At 40.1% G+C, this 19,337-nt stretch overlaps 1 protein-coding gene across 4 annotated transcripts in view; it reads left to right on the top strand.

Annotated features, from left to right (window-relative positions):
• The window catches only part of ZCCHC2 (zinc finger CCHC-type containing 2), a 44,527-nt gene extending 26,086 nt beyond the window's left edge, over positions 1 to 18,441 (top strand). Inside the window, exons 6-14 of one of the 4 annotated variants that reach the window (XM_054164007.1) lie at positions 1,323 to 1,417; positions 4,775 to 4,858; positions 6,890 to 6,947; positions 8,756 to 8,891; positions 10,975 to 11,039; positions 12,182 to 12,276; positions 14,136 to 14,264; positions 14,925 to 16,433; positions 17,466 to 18,441. In XM_054164007.1, the coding sequence (XP_054019982.1) occupies positions 1,323 to 1,417; positions 4,775 to 4,858; positions 6,890 to 6,947; positions 8,756 to 8,891; positions 10,975 to 11,039; positions 12,182 to 12,276; positions 14,136 to 14,264; positions 14,925 to 16,433; positions 17,466 to 17,533 (2,239 nt within the window). In that variant the 3' untranslated portion in view covers positions 17,534 to 18,441. Of the gene's footprint in view, positions 1 to 1,322; positions 1,418 to 4,774; positions 4,859 to 6,889; positions 6,948 to 8,752; positions 8,892 to 10,974; positions 11,040 to 12,181; positions 12,277 to 14,135; positions 14,265 to 14,924; positions 16,434 to 17,465 lie in introns of all 4 variants that reach the window. The other 3 variants (XM_009904954.2, XM_054164009.1, XM_054164008.1) reach the window with 3 other exon arrangements.
• The last annotated feature ends 896 nt before the right edge of the window (positions 18,442 to 19,337 follow it).

Raw genomic sequence — 19,337 nt, 5'->3', positions numbered from 1 at the left:
GGAACATGTTGGTCAAATCCTGTAACTCGGAACAGCAGGCTGAATTTGGGTGTGCTTCCCTGTTCTATTTGTTTGTGACAGATACCTTCTTACATTTGTTCTTTTTTTGTCAGGGTTGTTCAACCTTGTTGAAAACAAATTATCAGGTTAGGCAGCATCTCTAGAGTTAGTGTACTTGTTGAAGAATCAAGCATTGCTTTTCAAGCTCCTGCTCAGAATGTACTGTGAGTCCAAGCACATCATGCCTTTGAGTTTTGTCGTAATAGCTTAGCTAAGGAAAGTAATGGAGCCACTATCTGTCTCAGTCTCTCTCTTCCCAATAATTCATTTTGATCTGTAATATGATTTGTCTGTCTGTACTGCCTTGATTGTCAAGTCAAAACCCACATCTATCTGAAAAATTTTGGCTAATAAACATTCTAGTATTAAATGAACAAACATGAAATAGAGGTTGATTGAAGAGAACATGTAATAAGTCTGCACAACAATTACAAATCCAAGAGATTTCAGTTTGAGGATAACCTCTGAACATAGCTCATCATGTTACAATATGGAACTACAACTGCATTTTGCAAGTTGTGGTATGACTGTACTGGAATGCTACATGAATAATCTCCTGATAATAGCATTACTGTGTACAAAATTACTTTTCTTGCACTCTGGCATTTAGGGGTCTTAAGTATGTGCCTAGTCACCCAAAATTACTCTCCACTGCCTCTCCTCCAAATAAATAGAACCGGGCAGTTTTTCCTGGCAAGCAGTAACTAACAGCTTGGTGTGGGATGTAAAAAACCATTCATTCTTGGCCTATTTTCTTATCTGAAGCTAATAGAATTTGTCACTGACATCTTGGGAACAGACTCAGTCTAGCGTGAAGCAATATTGAGAAACTGACCGTTTGATCTTGGTGGCAATTACGAAACTCCGATGCTGTCATTGTAGGTGAATTTGGCTTTGTGTATAACCAAGTAAGTGTATTTAAAGAAGACATGCATTGTTTTGGGAAATGAAATATGTTCTCAGTTAAAACCAAAAAAAGTTAAATATGAGATCCAGTGCTTTTTGACTCTGTCCAAACTCTGGTAAAGGTAAAGGTGTTTGAATTGGGTTGATTCGAAACCCCAAGAACCAAAACATAATACAGTTGCTGTACCTCACACTGGCACTGAACAGCAAAGCTCATTTTTTATACTGAACATGCAATTTGAAGTGTTTGTACTGTGTAAGAATTGCCTACTTTGTTCTTAAATGATGCTGTTGTAATTTTCATACTCTTTCTATGGAATGTTACTTACAGCTTCACAAACTCACTTCAATTTCAGGCAGCTATTTTCGAATACATCGCAAGCATTTCTGCAGAATCAGAGAGTATACAACTTCTTCCAATCAATTTCTTCAGAATCTTTGCACACTCACAGTAAGAAATAACCTAATACTCTTGTATATACCCTAAAGTCTATAAAGCAATTATTTCTTGCCTAATTGGTGGGTTTTAGTTGTGTATTCAGTTTACATTGGTATTCCACGGGTCGTATTTGAACTCCCTGCCAATGAGAAGTCACTTTGGCAAATGCTTTTGACAGCAAGAACGTGCTATGTAGCATCAGTTTCTGTTCTTTTCTTTTCTGCTCTATACCATCATGCTGTTAAAATAGGTGATTACAATTTGTTATGTGCAACAGTTGGGGACTTCTTTCTTTTAAAAAATCATGATCTTTGGAACAAAAAGCTTGAGCTGACTCACAAAAATCATACCTGCTTTTTGTTTGGTTTCTTTTGTAGTTGAAGCATTTGTCTTGGTATTTAAACTAAGATTCAACTTGAGTGCATAGTACACTAGTGATGGGATGACCCTAATTTTAGAACATGCAGAATCCTGTTCAGAGCATTTACCCTGCATAGATTTCCTTGGTGAACCTCTTACTTGTGTATTAAAATACTTTCTTCTCCTGCCTTCTAAGCTTAGCTTCTCTCTATGGATGCCTTAGAATATGATCTTGGTTTCTGTTGGATCTTTGCTTCTTTCAGAGCCATGGTATACAGGATGAGAGTTAAGGCACCAACTGTGAGGCTACTGCCTCAGAAGTTGGAGATCTTAGTAAGGAATTAAGTAAGTTGGCATTTTCAAACAGACTGCTCATATGTGCTAGGAAGAAAAGAGGGATGGCTTCCATTTGAAATGTGTGTGATCTGTGACAAATGTATTCTTTCCATGGTGAGATGTAGACATTATGATTAGGGTACAAGTATAAGTAATTTTGTGATTTCTTTTTTTAGTAATAGGACATTCTTACATGGCAGTTTTGTGAAAATGTTAAGGTAAAGAGTTTCAGGATGGTTGTGAAACTGGCTGGGATTTACTGCAGTGAAAATTCTGGCAACACTGAAAGGCTGCATGGGGAGAAAAGAGTTTCCAAAACCCAGAAATACTCATTACAGTGATAGGCACACTGCACAGTGTATGTGTATTTTAGTCTGTAGACTGTATCTAGGTTGGAAAGCTTTGCAAATTCATTGTTGTGTGTGATTGTAATTGAAATGGTCTGAAAGAGAACCAGTGTTGGGTTCCATCAGAATAGATTTGATTGGCTTACTGCAGAGTGAAAGTGATCTGCAGGGTAGGTTTAGCAGGAGGACAAATGTCAAATGTGCAGGAAATCCTACAGATTAAAGTGTGATCTTCAATGGGAGATATTTTTATGCTAATAAATAATTCAGTACATTGAATTTCATGCAGATTTGTCAGTTCTAGAATCCATGATGCATAGGATGAGGAACTTAATTTTTTAGCAGAGAGGAGTAAAAACTCTGAAGGAAGACAGCTTAAGTCTTCAAAGACAAAAGAGTCATGGTATAAAGAGGATGATCTCACAGAAAGCACCAGTCTTAACTTGCTATGGAAGAGATTAGGACTGGGGCAGGCAAAATCTGGTGATTACCAGACATGTCCAAAGCAGTGAGACAGGTCTGAAGTCAAGGCAGAAAAGCAAGTCAGTAGGTCAGGGTTCAGAAACAGGATCAGTGAGGTATGTAGCCAGGCACAGGCATAACTGCAGTGCAGCCCAGGCAAGGGCCTGAGCTCAAATGCAGCTCCCAGAGCCAAAGGATGGAGGCCTTGTATTAGGCCTCTGGCAGTTCTTTTCACAGCAGTCTCATCCAAAACTGCAAAACTGCACTGTATCAGATTGGATCTTGAGCACTGGCTGGTGAAGCTCTTGGGAAGGCAGGGGAAGAGGTTTCAAAGCCCATTGGTTTGGTTTAGGGCCCTGATGTTGAGTTAGATCTTAAGAAAAGAGTTTGGTGAACCTTGCAGAGTAGGGTTATTGCCTGGACTTGGCGGTGGTGCGGTCCTGAGGGCAAGAAGTTTAAGCATGGCTGTTTTCTTTTAAGGGGGGATAATCTGTCTAAGGTAGCTCACAGTCAGATTTCCTATGGTACAGAGACGAAAGTACTCATCCTTCTCATTGCCAAAATCACCACAGTTAAGCAGAGATTAACTGTGAGATTGTGGTGGGGGGTTGTTTTTTGATTTGATTTTTAATTGGTGGCTGAAGTATTTTTTGAGGTTTCCTGTTTGGGAATCCGGGAATCCTGCTCATCCTTGCAATTACAAGTTAGCCTGTGGTGACATATTTTGCATGTGGTGACTGTGCTGGGAGAGGAAGCCTGGCTTGAAAGAAAATCTCATCATAGTTCTCAAATCAGATGTGCAGAATGAATTGGCAGAGAAACTCTTTGTGGCTTGAATTGGCCTTCAGTTGCTGTTTAGAGTTAGGGATAAAAATATCTTGTCACGGAAATACAAAAATATTTGCCCTTTCTACAGGATATGGGTTTAGTAAAACCTGCATGCAAGTAAAGTCTATGTTCAGTGAAAGGTCTTTATACCTTAAATAATAGTTGGGATCTCACAGTGAATAATATATTCTGTAAGTGTAATTATGCCACCACGGTTCCATTAAAGAGGAAATCAGTTAGCTCCCTCCTGGTTCATAACATCAATTATTTTAGGTACTTTTTTAGGTTGGAGTAGACTTTATTAGAGCATGGTCTCTGGGGACTTAGTGTCTTTAATGCAGACAATATTCAGAAGGATCTTCCTGTCAATGTTTCAAGCTCCTAAGTAAGAGCTTTCAGATATTTTTACCTGCACTAACTTGGAACTTTCTAAGAGAGGAAAAAGTAGACTCTTGGAGTTAGATTCAATACCAAACTAAGTCCATTTTTAGAGCGTTGCAATGGTGTTTTCGCAACAGAACTGTTAATACTATTTCCACTTACTTTTCCATCCCATCTGGCATGAAAATGCATGTGAAGGCTGTGTTAGGGACACTAGAAGGCTTTATTCCAAATTAGGTCTCTCTTGGCAAGTGAATGATTTGACTTGGAGTGTCGCTTGTTGCAGAAGTATCCTAGTAACTGTGGTTGGTCTCCTCCCATTTCCTGATGTAACACAAAAGTATTGTTAAAAATCCCCTGCAGGGCAGGATAATAGCAATATTTCTAATACTGTAATCCCAATCCCAACCTTTGGAAATTGCACCATAGCTTTAAAATAATTTGGCACACTGTCCTTAAAAATAAAAGTATCTCTGTAGAGCCTTTACTTTTGGAGATGGCCTACTTTGAAGGAGATGACATTGAAATTACTGCCACGTGCAAAGCAGTAAATTCAGTCTTCCTTTCCCCTAGCTTCCAGTTTAGTGCAAGCATTCAGGAGCTGCCTAGTTGTTCAAGTTCTGTAAAGTTATCACGTGAACTTTATTCTCTGCAGGTAACTTACAACCCTCTTTGAAGACGGTTAAAGCACCAGAACACTTCAAGGAGGACAGTTCAGAAGCTTCAAGTCAGGAGGAAGGTAGTTGTGCACTCAAAGGTGGTGGTTCTCTGAGAAATTTTACCACACTCAGTTCTGGAAATAATAGAATTGATTGATTGATTTCATTGGTACAAAGCTGAGAGATTTGAATGGAATTTCCTACGTATGAAGAATTTCTGTATATTTCAGGAGTCTCCTTAGGAAGTTGTCATAAAATCCAAGGAGTGGGAGTGTTCATAGCAGCTCGGAGGCAGAAATTCACAGCTGTGTTGAGCAACCAGGAAGATAAACTTTACAGTTTACCTCAGACAAAATTGTAGCTTTTTGTGTCTTTGTCTGTTCTTCAGTCGCCAGGATTTGAAGTCGAGCGCAGCGTTTCGAGAGCTACACGAGTTTGCGCTGGATGTGCCAAATTGATCCAGCTTTTAGTTACACACAGAAGGATGTTGAAGTTTTTCTTATTCTTAACCTATGCTGCTTTTATACTCTGGACTGTTTGGGAGTGTAAGGAGTACTGATGACAGTCTGAAACCCAGTGGTTTCCAAATGGCTCCAAAAGAGTTCATGTCTTGAAGAAGCCTAGTGGCTGGTCAGTAATTTCATTCTCAAAGGAATTACAAGCCAGTTTCGCATTGTTTTCAGTAGTGAACAAGTAATCAAAGCTTCTGCTAGGTGGAAAGGATGAGAAATGAGACTGATAAGTGAACATGAACCACTGAACATCCAGACTAGTATTCACAGAATGACACCACCCTTATCCTGTTACACATTAATAACTAATAAGAAGCTTGCAGCTGATCTCGGGTGCAATGAGGAATCCACATATGTATTTCAGACAGGTTGTGTTTTTTTTCTTACTTAAAAAAAATCATTACCACATTCTTCTTACAAGCTATCCTTATATCTGTTTACCTGGTGAATGCATTCCACAATGCCTTTAGTACCATTTCAGTGAAGTGCTACCAGAAGTTTGGAAATTGTGATGATTTTTTTTAACCCAAAATCATCATTCAGAGAAAGAGGATTAAGTTTTGCTATTACCATATATTGTCAATTTTCTCTTACATCCGTCATCATCCAGTGCTGGATGTGCTGTAGAAACTGATGCCATATGGCTCTCTGCTAATGAAGTAGAAGTAGAAACAAATGGTCCCCTGGTACCTCCCACTATGAGAACTGGCTTATTGCTGTCTGAAGGAATAAGCAACCAGATCTCTGCAGTGGGAACAGCATAAAACTTAATGCATCTGCAGCTGTCGTGGAGAATAGTACTGGCAGAACTGAAACATGATCTATGCAGCAACGCTGTTAGAGCAGCTTCAAAACCATCATAAGACCTAATAACAATTTGGACTTCTGTGTAGCATTGGGAGGAGTTCAGGCAAAATGATGGCTACCAAGAAAGCTAAGAGCATCGACAGTGACAGTTAAGAAAAGTTGGCTTTGTTAAAATATAAGAGTTGCCTTTAAATTTAAGAGGGTATAGCATGCTCTGAAGTTCTTGTTTGAGTAATACCTCCTTTTATGTCCAGTGTCAATTGCAAAGCTTCACAGGGAATTTTCAGGTTCAGAATGCATTACTTCTGTGCAAGACTTGCCTTTGTTCACTATTCAGTGTGTGACATAGTTTTGAGAGCAGTTTTAGCAGTTCAGAAACACAAAATTCTGTGCTTTGACTGAATCCTTTCTTCTCTCTTCATCCTTTCATACCGTGTGATAGTCGGTCACGCATTCAGAGCTTGTAATTAAATACAGAGGTGAGCACACATAAACAGTTAGAGCTTGTAATTAAATACAGAGGTGAGCACACACAAACAGTTGTTATAATTCCTATTTTGCCATTTCATTCTTCTGTGAAAAGGAAGGTAAAGAGTCTTAATTTTCCTGTCTGTACAAACTGATCTGTCCTCTATGCAAGACCTGTCAATTTCAGCACTGTAAATTAAGCCTATTTCATGGAGATGTCTTCTGCTTGTCAGGTAGTGATGGAAAGCTGAGTTTATTTGATTTATCTAAAAGAGGAAACAGGAATTGCTATTGAAATTATGCTTTGTTTATTTTTTTCCCCAGATGTAATGCAACACACAGCAGTTCACAAGAAACATAATGGGAAAAGTCCTGTTGCCAAGTAGGTACTAAGATGTAATGTGACCATGCTACAGTTTTGAACTTCATTTGTTAGTGCTTTGAGACTTTCCTTCTAGATGAAAGCTTGCTCGTGAGATTTCTGTTTGATTAGGGTGGAGGGTGGTATTTATTTTTTGTTATTTGAAGAGCCATTATTAACTTACTCTGTATTAGAAAAATATTTCAGAAGAGCCTATTTCTAAATCTGTAGGTCCAGGTCATTTGGAACTCTTCTGTGCCAGATTTTGTGACTCTTCCCTACCTGAGCTGATGTTTTGATTTGTGTTTAGAACATGAACTGCGTGTATTTTTCCCATGTGCGCACACCCCCGCTGTGAGAATGCACTGAACATTCCCAGTGCTGTTGATTGTGTGCTTTTCTTCAGCAGCTTCAGAGCTGACCATACAGGAGAAGGTAGAAGATGGTCCATTCTTTTCCTTGATTAATAGCAAAAGTATGGCTGCCTTACTGGGTTACACCTGTTTTAGGTGGAAGCACTTCCTGACCGTATTACTGTCGTTTCCCTATGCTTTCCGATAGAAGATGTAGCTCAAATTCACCCACTCACGTGTTTTAAACAGAAACTTTGGATGGGTTTGCACATTGTTGTGAAATACTTTAGCTATTATTAAGAGGGAAGAAACACACAAATTTTATTGTGGTTTACAGTTTTGTTCTGTGTAGTTTTATCTGTGAAATGTGTATCTCATCGGGGGGGTAGTTACCTGGGATTATAGTAATTAGAATATAAACACAGAACAAAGCAATGTTGGTTATGGTTTACAGATCTTTAACAGACAATCTTGATGTGAAATTACCAACTGGACAATTTAGTACATCTCTTAAGTAGTTTGAGCACTGTTTCCTGAGGTATTAGCTATGTAGCTACTGGAACTTCAGCATGTCTTGTGCTTTGGAGCGAGATAGATTTCTGCCATCATGCATTTCATATTGCAGTAACCTTCTTGAAGCAGCTTGCCAATAGCCCTAAATTAAATTAAATTTCAATTATCAGCATGATGTTTTGATAACATCTTAAAGACTTACCCACTTGTCATTCAGTCAGTAATGGGGCATGGGTTTGTGTAAACTATGGAATGTTTATAGGTCCATGTGTCCTACTAACTCTGTCAGAACCCTGACATTTTTTTCAGTAGTCTTTGCTGACCAGCGCTCTCAGGCCTACTAGTTAAATATTGCTTCTCACCAGCTTCATTGGGAAGCATTTTCAGGTTCACAGTAAATACCAAATGCAGCTCCACTTCCCCAGCACTTCTCAAAACCAGAAATCCTGAAGGTAAAAATGTAAAGCAAAATGACTGTTTCGGCATTCAAACGAATACAGCTGCGGTACGATCGGCAAGTAGCTGTGCGCTCCTACAGGATCTTGTGAATTCTGAAAGAGAGATAACAAAGCAATTCCAGCTCTGTAATTAACAATAATGAAAAAAGATGATGAATTCAGAGCACACTTCTGTTTGGAAAATGTCCCCGTGTCTGCTATGAAAAGGGCAAACAAAAAGACTTTTGTCTGCAGAATCCCAGTGAAAACTCTTGCCTCAAGTACTGTTCTCTCCAAATTTGTGTTGTTCTGAATTTTGTGTCAAATTATAGTAGATGAATGAAAAAGGATGTCCATTTATGTTCAGATCATTAGTGTAACTTTACAGTGCAGGAACTTCCTGTAATTACTACTTCTGCATCTCTTCAAAATTCCTAGGGTTTTCTGAAAGCAAAATGCTGTGGTTTCCCAACACAATGCAAGTTTGTTCGCATCAGCATGACTTTTGTTTTTTTCCTTTCAGCAGCACTAGCAGTGCAAAATGTTCTTCACTGGATAGCCTTAACATACAGCACTCTGAACAAAATGGGGTCATGGACTGGAGAAGAAAAAGCTGTATGGTCCAGCAGCACCCAGAGCACTGTACAAACCTCCTCGACCAGGTGTGTTGCTAGTTTTTCAATTGAAAGCAGTATTCTGAGACCCTTGAGAAAACTTCTCACTACACATGGGTAGATAGAGCTTCCAAAGATGAATAGCACTGCTGAAAGTGTACAAATAAGCATCAGAGTTCAAGCTGCTACTGACTTACCTGGATCAGTCTCGTAGTTCAGAGCAAGACAGATGCTGTTTTACCTCTTCCAAAAGGAGTAAAAGTAAAAAACCACACAAATGATTGGCTAGAATTGCAAAGTTTAAATGGAAATGCTATTCATAACTACATACAACAGTACAAAGCACATAAAATACACAAGGTCTATAGTCTAGGCTTAATACAGAACCCCATTAAGCCAAAGCTTCACATAAACCTCCCTTTAAGCCAGGCCAACAAACCCATGTCTTCATGCCCCCACCCCCCATACCTCTCTGCATGCCCCATACCAAACCAATGTGACGCAGCTAAAATGTGGCTTGGCAGCTCCAGGCCCCAATTAGGCTGTGCCAGGCTTAATTGGCAGCATTGCCAAGGCTGACACCAGGCCTCCCTGCAAGAGGTAACTGCCTGTGTGTCCTTCCTGGGAGGAGAGTGGGAGGAAGAAAGTGAAGAAAACTGTGCAGCCATTTTTATTGGGATGCAAGACTTACGGGAATGAAATATACTTCCTGGTCCACCTCCTGGACACTCTGGACCTCCTGGAGGTCTGTAACTTTGTAGTACTTAAGGCACTGAGCCCCTAAACCATCACAATGAGAGAAAGTGTCACAGTCACCACAGTCTCATAGTTGTGTATTTTGTTTATGAATTTGTAAATAAAATTTCCCAGTAGGATATAAGTAATCAGAAAAGTCTAATGTTCAGTTTCTAATCAGACAGTTTGCTGTTCCTGTAACATACTGTCATGAGACAGTATTTCAGAGCTGAGGAATTTCTGTGTTATTGCAAGAACTAGAAAAACTAGAGGCTGTATGAACAATAGAACGGCATTAATGGTGGAGGAGGGGCAACAGGTTAAGCATATTCTTTCTAGCTTACCTGCATTACCCAAGTAACAAGTATTTGTTGAAAAAAGCTAACAGCTAGATGCATATACACTTCTGGTGAGCTTTCTGTCTCTTCAGTGCTCAGTTTTAGTGTAGGAATAGTTGAGAAGAATAATTATAAACAACATTTCTGAGACTGGGAGGAGGAAGATTGCTTACTGCCTACCTCTGGAAACCCTTCAGTGTTAGAATTGCTCAGTATTGCTCTGACTCTACGTGCCAAATTTGGCTATTGATTATTTTATGGGGAACAGCAGGCCAAACAAAACCAGTTTCCTTGTTTCGCAGCACAGGGTAAGGAATTGAGATTTGCTTCTGAGGATGAAGTGGTAGACTGCATCAAAGCTTAAAATATTGCAAGCTTAAGGCAAGAAAAAGATTAATATTCTAAAGCAGAGGAGAAGCTACTTCCTATTTAAAAGATGTCCAAATGCAGTGTATTTGGACAGACTATGTCTGAGTTTTTATAAATTATACCCCTTTGCCAAATACAAGATATTACTAGCAGCTAGTAATAGTAATAAGGAATTATTGCAGAAGTTATGGGATTTTTCTTGTGTGCTTCTGGGTGGAATTACAGAGTTTAGTTTAGCAGCAACCTCCAGTTTAAGGCTGGATACTGCTTTGCCCCTCTCTAAAAATTATTTGCCATGTATGCTTCCCACCACACAAGCACCAAATAATTCCACTTAAATCAATACATTTGTAGTCCCTTAAGCCTTGTGATTAGCCTTTTTAGCTGGTATGTGATGAAACACATTTGTTTTTTATCCTCAATGGGAAAGACAGCACACAAACAATAATTTAAGTGCTACCTTAAGAATACTTGCAAGCAGTAATTTGCTGGCTGTTTTGCTGATAATGGCATAAACACAAGACAAAGTGCATTACTCTAAAGGCCTTGATGCAGTGTATAAGCAGTTGTTTGTATGGTGATAGCACCTGTGTGAGTGCACTCTGATGGACTCTCAGACCTATAGTCTAGATGAGGGTTTTTGGTGATACAAATTCTGTTTAACTGGTGTCTTGGTGTTTTCTGTCTAGCATGCAGGAGAAAAACGAAGTCTGTCTACAGTAAACAAGAAGAAAGGAAAACCACAGCTGGAAAAGTAGGTTTCCAATGTAACCAGTAATCCAGAAACAAAGTGTGATGCATTCGGTGGTAACCAGTCTACAATTGATTAGCTGCTTTATTTTGCTGCTGTGATACAGGAGTGGGGTGCAGTGTAAAGCCAGTCTATGTAAAAATCCTTATTTTATCTCCTGAAGTGACTTGAAAAATAGAAAAACTGTGTGCATTAATTTCTCAGCATTTACCAAAAAGATGGAGTGGAAATAGATTCTTCATCCATACTGAATTGCCATTTTTCCCTTTATTTGAAAGTCAAAAGGTGTAAAGTGGCTTTCCAGTACCTGAAAGGGGCCTTACAAGCAAGCAGGGAAGGGACTTTTTGCAAGGGCTTGTAGTAACAGGATGAGAGGGAATGGATTGAAAGTTGAAGATATAATAGATTCCATATTGGGAAGAAAGTCTTTACAGTAAGAGTGCTGAGACACTGGAAGAGATTGCCCAGGGAGGTGGTGAATGCACTCTCCCTGGAGATGTTCAAGACCAGGTTGGATGAAGCCTTGAACAACATGGTCTAATGGAAGGTGTCCCTGCCCGTGGCAGGGGGGTTGGAACTAGATGATCTTTAAGGTCCCTTCCAACCTAAACCAATTCTGTGAATCTCTGAAAGCTATCCAGAAAACACTGAAAATCAAAATAAGCATTACAGAGTGGGTGGTAACTTGTTGACATGTTTTATCACAGGCTACACAAACCTGTACTGTGAGGAAGTGAAAACATTTCCACCTTACCTAATGCTCTGCCCCTTTCCAAGCTGAGTTTTTGTGGTTTTGTTACTCTGTAGATAGGTACTACAGAGTAGCTGCCTGGTGTACCTCTGCTTTACACATACCAGCTTTCAAAGATGTTGCACCAGTTCTTTTTTTCTTTCAGACCTGTATTGATAGTGTTTAGTAACACTGCTTGCAGTTAAAGTCCTACTGTATATTGCACTAAGAGCCTTTGTCTACTTGCTCTTATCTGCATTTCTTGTTTCATCTACTAAATAATGTGTTTCTGCCCTGGAGTCACTGCCTGAGTTTACACTGGCATTTTATGTTCATTCATTGCTGGCTATTTGTGCCCATGCATTTGAAAACAAGCAAACAGAACACAACAAAACTATGAAAATTACTTAAACAGGGAGAAAGCAAAGAAAACTGACTGCCGGTTGAACAACAGGACTAACGGAGTTAGAGTTGCGGCATCACAGCACATCCATACAGGAACAGGAAAAGGTAAGATGGCTTTTCCCAGGCTGTTTCTGAGCTTTGCTGATTTATTCATTGTTGTGCTGTAAAGGGGATCTCACAAGTCTGAAATCTGTTTTGGTGCAAGTCAGCATGTTGGCTGCCTACTCTGTGCTTTGACTTGCTGCGTAGAACATGCTAGACTCAGTCATCTATGCAACTGCTTAGGGTATGTCTCTTTCCATGTATGACTGGAAAAACAGTAGCAGAGTCTCCATAAATTGTTTTATGTGGAGTATCAGTGGCAGAAATGGCTATGTTGGGCTACTTCTATATGGAATTTAGTAGTCTGTGTGGAGGCTCAACATCTTGTCCTCAGTGTTCTCTTAGCATCTTGCTACTTTCTTCAGCTGTTGTGGAATGGCCCTTGAGGAACCTGTATAAAAACCCTCTGGGGCAAACCGCTGATGAACTGTAGTGTGTCAGCTAAAACAAGTGACTGCTGAGCTACAACACAAAACTCTGCGTGCTGCCCTAATGGGGTTTTCAAGTCTGGGTAATCCAACAACATCAAGTGTCTAGAGGCCAAGGCCTTTCTACGTCAGTCAGTTGTAAGGCAAAATTATCCTAATGTTCCTTTAGTAAATCGTGTCTCCAAGCTTTATTACAGATTTCTGAAGGGCTGTGTTACACTTTGACCCTGCCATCTTGATGTTTTCTAAGCTCAAAATGCCAGTTGTGACCTCACCTCTCTTACTTCATATGACAAACTTGACAAAGAGTTTGCCTTTTCCTACACCACCTGATTGGCAGAAGTGTTGAAAGGACTTCTACAAAGTTCCTGGTGAATCTCTGCCTAACTTTGCATATCCAGGCTTGGCTTTAAATGCTCTATTTTGAATCTGAAACTCTCAACTGCATCATCTATTCTTCCCTTTCCCCCCCCCCCCCCTATTTGTAGCTTTCCTGAGGCATCAATGAAACTTGTCCCTTTGACAGTTCTGTGACTAGCACTTCAGACTCTTGCTTTCAGTGATGTGAGGTTGACACTGTTGCTCCACATAATATTAGCTATTCAAAACACTTGTTAAAACAGTTTGACCAATTACAGATTTAATCCAAGAAGTTTTTTCTAGAATTGAAGCATTGAGGTAGCTTTCTGATGACTTACCCCACCCCAGCCTGCTAAACTTCATAAGACTTTGTTGCAATTCATAAAATAAATAATTGTGCTCTCATTTTTGTCAGAGCGCTTTGCCAGCTGAGGGGTTAGGATTTCCTTGAAGGTAATGTCTGGCACACATTCTAAGAGGGTGCATTTGTCTTGCTCTGTCACCTCTCAGGCTGAACTTGAAAGCCAGAGATTTACCAGCTACCTAACTTGACTTCACTAATAGGAGCTATAAACCTACCTTGAAAACTGATTTTCAGCAAATGAGTTTCCCATGATCCCATTCAGAAAAACAATTTTACACTTTTTTAGTTCACCTCTTTTTCTTTCAAGAGGTTTTGTTGATGCAGTTGGCTTAAAGGCTATTTTGAAAGAGTTAATTGTAAAAAGGTGCCTTGTTTTGATATTGCCCACTGAGTTAGCTTTCTGCCTTTGCTGGTGTGAGCAAGGAGTACTGCATCAGAGTCACAGAGTTTATAAAGGGCGATCATTCTTTTCACTATGCATAAAAACCAATTTTCAGTGTCACCTTCTTAAACACTAAGGACTCCATCATTGCATATTCAGGGACAGGACCAGTCCTGAATGCTGAGAGTGGGAATGTTTGGAGCACCGGGGACAGATGCAATTAAGTAGGAACAAACCGAAGGGAACTAGTATGAGATGTGAGCAAACCGAACTAACTTCACTTCCATATGCTGAGATTGAAAATAAAAATGCCAATTTCTGTTTTCAGATCTGAGTTTGGACACTGGATCTGGTCATGATACCTGTGGAGAAACATCATCTGAAAGTTACAGTTCTCCTTCTAGTCCACGACATGACGGAAGGGAAAGCTTTGATAGTGAAGAAGAAAAAGACCGAGGTTGTATTGATGGAGAGTGTGCATGAACAGTTTTATCCTTGGACTAAGATTTTTCTTGTATTAACTTGCATTAGCCGCTTTTGTTTCTGAACTGGCCGCAGAACACATTCTGCTTTGTGGGGTTTATTACTGGACAGTTTGAAGGCTGCTAGCAGGGCTATTTAAATACCACTTAGATGACTACATTCACGTAACAATTTTCTGACCTCGGTGGCCTAGCTCTCCTGAGAAATTTCAGCAGTACAGAATGGGGAGATCTTTTGTCATAAAAGGAACTAGTTTGATCCTGGATTATGTGGCATGTCTGAGAGGTCCTTCTTTTTGTATCGAGAGTTTCATTTGCCACTCCTTCCACATCTGAGGAAGCTCTGTAATGTCTTCCTACATGGATGCAAATTCCTAATTCGGTCTTGCGCAGACGTGCGCAAGTCAAAGACACAGTAGCTAGTTGGGCAGTTTGATACAGGCAAGTGATGGAGATTGACCTAGCTTGATCAGGAGGAATGAAAATAATTTCCAAGCTGTTACAATTCAGGAAGACACAACTGTCAGTTGTGTCATCAAACTTAGGAGGTTTTATATGGGTAAATGAGCCCAGAGCATGACACTGTGTTGTTTCAGACTCATTCTTCTGACTGACAAATACATTTGTCTCCACAGATACAGACAGCAATTCTGAGGACTCCGGGAATCAAAACACAACCAGGTTTACAGGCTACAGTGCTGTCAGTTCATCAGATCTGAACAAATCATCTGCTCAGATCTCTTCAGTGAATAATGAAAACGGAAGCCTTTCAGAAGATCCTTTGAATACAAAGTTTCAACATATTTCCTTCATGCCTGCCTTACACTGTGTGATGCACAACGCTGCCCAAAAGCCTGAAGCAGTTGTCCCACCACCCATCTCTGCAGATGGTAAAACAATGGGAATGCTTGTTACCACACCTGTTGCTGTCTCACCAGTGAGAGAGTCTGCAAATTCACCTCCCGGTGGAATGGGCCCAGTGACCTCTGGTGAACCTGAGAAACGCCTCGAGCTGATGGCTTCCCCTTTGCCAGTCCCATCCACTTTCCTTCCACATTCTGTCCAGCCTGGTAGCCCTGCTTTGCATTTGGCAATACATAGATTGAAAATGCCCTCTCCGCAGGGATCATCAGAAAGTTGCACAGTTAATGGACCCCAGCAGCCGACAGGAAACTTAAGTATTGGATCACCAAATACTGCCTTTATCCCAGTCCACAATCCAGGTAGTTTCCCAGGATCCCCAGTTCCTACTTCAGATCCCATCACAAAACCTGCATCCCAGGTGGTAGGACTGAATCAAATGGTGCCTCATATTGAGGGAAACCCAGGAGCAATCCCTCAGCCTACCAATCTAAAGGTAGTTCTTCCAGCAGCTGGTCTTTCCACAGCAGCACCGCCACCTCCACCAGCTTCATACGCTTTGCCAGGCAGTCCTCATGCTACCAGTGTGTTGCCCAACCAGAATACAAATGTGCTAAACACTGTAGCGACATCCTCACCACCTCAGTCAGCTGGTTTAGGTGTGGGTCAGGTCCAGTCCACTGTTCCTCCTGCAATACCTACCCATACACCAGGTCCTGCCCCTAGCCCGAGCCCTGCTTTAACACACAGCACTGCACAGAGCGACAGCACATCTTACATAAATGCTGTTGGAAATAATAACACTAACGGGACAATGTTACCTCCGCAGCAGTTGGGATCTGGTCCTTGTGGCTCTTGTGGACGTAGATGTAGCTGTGGGACCAATGGAAGCCTTCAAATTAATAGCTATTTTTATCATAACCCACTTCATGGACAAGTCTACAGAGTTCCATCTTTCTTCACTCTGCCATCCCTTTGCAATGGCAGCTACCTCAATCAAGCACATCAAAGCAATGGAACACAACTTCCTTTCTTCCTGCCTCAGTCTCCATATGCAAATGGGCTTATGCATGACCCAGTGATGGGGAGCCAAGCCAACTATGGTATGCAGCAGATGGCAGGATTTGGGAGGTTCTATCCTGTATATCCAGCACCTAACGTAGTTGCCAACACAAATGGGTCAGGACCCAAGAAGAACGGGAACATTTCGTGTTACAATTGTGGTGTAAGTGGACACTATGCGCAGGACTGTAAGCAGTCATCCATGGAGGCCAGTCAACAAGGTAATCATGATAACTCCCAGCGGACTTGCTTTGGAGTTTAGCAGTTTCTCTTTACCTTTCTGAATGTGCTGTTTCTGGTCTTGCAGAAAGGCGTGCGTGCGTGTGTATGTTTTGTGTAAATGGTTGTGCACTAGTGACCCGCTCTAAAAACTGCAACAATCTTATCTCTGCCTGAAAATGTTGTAGAACAGTGCAAGGGAAAGGGGTTCACAGCCTGAAGTTGCCAATGGGTATGGTTTGGAGCTGGAAAGTCAAGCTATTACCAATCTTAAAACTGTCATTCTTTTTTCACTGGTTTGGTTTTGGCATTCCGTTGAGACTTGCATGTTGTTTCAATTTTTCCATTCGTGTTCAGTGTTGTTTTGGAGGGAACTCAGTGGCAAAAAGTGCAAGATACCGATTGCTGTCTAGGATACGAACCTGAATTCTTCAAACCTCTCTGAGAATTTAAAATAACCAACAGACTGGCCACTTGATAATTTAACTTTTCTGAAGCTAACCTTTGCACAATCAGCCATCCTTCTGTGTCACATCATGCAATACATAAATGAAACATGCTTTAACTTGTCAGATAAGTTGCAGCAGAAAGGCAGAAACCAATTGGAAGTGAAAATCGAAGGAATGGCTTTGAGTCTTGTAAGCCATTTCTCTGTCCATCCAGAAGAATGGGGAAAACCATGTTTGCATAGAGCATAAACTATTTTAGATGCTTGGCCTATGCCCATTCTGACTTTACGTGTTTGGCTGGACTGGAACAGGAAAGATGAACATCGATGGAGGGTTTTTTCCTTTGCATTGTTCCAGTAAGGGTGAGGTCCTTATAGCTGCAGGCTAGAGTGTATTTTGAAATGACATTTTTAGCAAGGAGATGAGGAAAGAAAAAAAGGGGCATAAAATCTTAGGACCTACTTTTAAAGGACTGGAAGGTGATAGTGGCTTTTGAAGAGCATGTCCATTTTGAATACCTTGTAGTGGTTTTGTAATCCATTTTAATTGTGAGCAGTGACTTAGTAGTTCTCTTTCCTGTTTTAGGCACTTACAGACTGAGATACGCACCTCCCCCTCCCCCTTCCAATGATACCTTGGATTCTGCAGACTGAAACAAGTAAACATTGCCTACTTAAACTGAAGCTTGGGAAATTGGGGGAAGGTGTGTGTGGGAGGGGGTGGGTTGGTCTTGTGTTTTGGGACATTCCCGGTTTTATATTCTTTTGGAATTTTTCATTGTTTTTGCACCTCTGTTCCATACAAAAGAAGAAAGCTGAGTCCCTGGTTTCCTCCTGGTTCTGCAAAAAGCTTGTGTAGTGCATGTAATCCAAACATACAGCCAAGCAATCAAACAGAGCAGTCGAACCATGCTTTTGCACTGAAGACTTGAGACATGTGCAATGTTTACTACATTTTTTAAAAATAAAAAGTCCTCTCACCTCTGACATCACTGCTGGAGCAGCCATATGGTGAAAGAAGAAACTTGGTTATGTTCCCCACCACAATCTTCTTCCCTCCCTCTCCTCCTTATGCTGCTGTTTTCTTTTCTTTCCCTGTTTGTCCACGTGGATTCATTGGACTTGCTCGACTGTTTAGCAGTTCTTACAGACCCTGCCCATACTCTAAATTAACGCTCATGAATTGAGGGGAGATGCTCAAACATCCTGTTAGGAGAGTCCAAAGGAACACACGACACTCTGTACTGTAACTGATAAAAGTACGTAGACACCGCTCTTCAGAGTCCCAGATAAATGAAAATACCTAGAGCAGGAAGGGGCTGAAACTATGTGGACTGGAACAGATTTAGAAAAAGGAATGAGCTTAAATTGACAGATTTTTTCCCTCCATTGTAGCTTTTTAGCCTGTATGTTCAGCAACCACGGTGAAAAAAAACAATGGTATGAATGTTGTACTCAGTGTGTTTGCATTTGTAATGAAAGCTGATGACATTTTTTCCTTTTTTAAAGCTATTCTACATCGTGTCAATACAGAATGAACATTACTTGATTGAATATTATTTTTTTTTGGTTTTGGTTTTTTTCCTGAACTATTACAGTGTTGCATTGTACTTAGAATGTAAATGTTTTCTTTCAAACTGAACAAAAGCTATGGTTTTTCTACGAAAATAGTCAGGTATTAGTATTAGAAACCTGTCTACCAAATAGCAAAGTCACTATTTTATAACGATTTACCACTATGCGTAAGTACGGTATAATGTGAAAGACTGAACTGAGTGTTAAGATGGTATTAATCATGTCAGTATCATGAGTAAGTAAGTTTAATGCTGCTGTATTTTTTATTTTATTTTTAAAAGCCAATATATGTACTAAATTGCTTCCAGGTAATATTTGATTTCCTAAAGTGCACTGAGGTTATCTGGAAGATTGAGTGTATTTTTTGACTGCTGCATTCAACACCGACGAACAACTACCACTATATATCCATAGGGTTTGGCATTCCTCACAGTTCATGGCAGAAATTGTTTTCTTTTTTTTTTTCCTTTTTTCCTTTCTTTTATTTTTTTCCTTTTAATTCTTTTTTTTCCTTTTAATTTTTTTTTTTTCCTCTTTTCCTTTCTTAAAATCCAACCTGGTGTCCAGTAGAGAGATGAAATAAAATCAGTCTTGGGTTCAGCCGTCTAATAAATTGCTTAAACAAACAAAAAACTTGAAGAAAAAGGAAAGCTTGATTACTACATTTCTTCATAGGTAGCATTTATATTTATAGCACCAGTGTACATTTTGAAACTTCTTGGGAGGGGAGGGAATGGGGAGGGAGGTAGATGAAAAGCTTTAATTTAAAAAAAAAAAAAAAAAGTTAAAAAAAAAAAAAGTTTAAGTAGTAAATGAAAATTATTTTGATTAAAATTTTTATTTGATCTAGGTATTTTTGGACCACTTGAAATGAATGAACTGC

This window comes from Dryobates pubescens, chromosome 9 (assembly GCF_014839835.1).
Source record: "Dryobates pubescens isolate bDryPub1 chromosome 9, bDryPub1.pri, whole genome shotgun sequence".
In the NCBI taxonomy this organism is placed as follows: domain Eukaryota; kingdom Metazoa; phylum Chordata; class Aves; order Piciformes; family Picidae; genus Dryobates; species Dryobates pubescens.
Note: the sequence above shows the minus strand (reverse complement) of the source record. Positions and strands in the feature narration are given on the sequence as shown.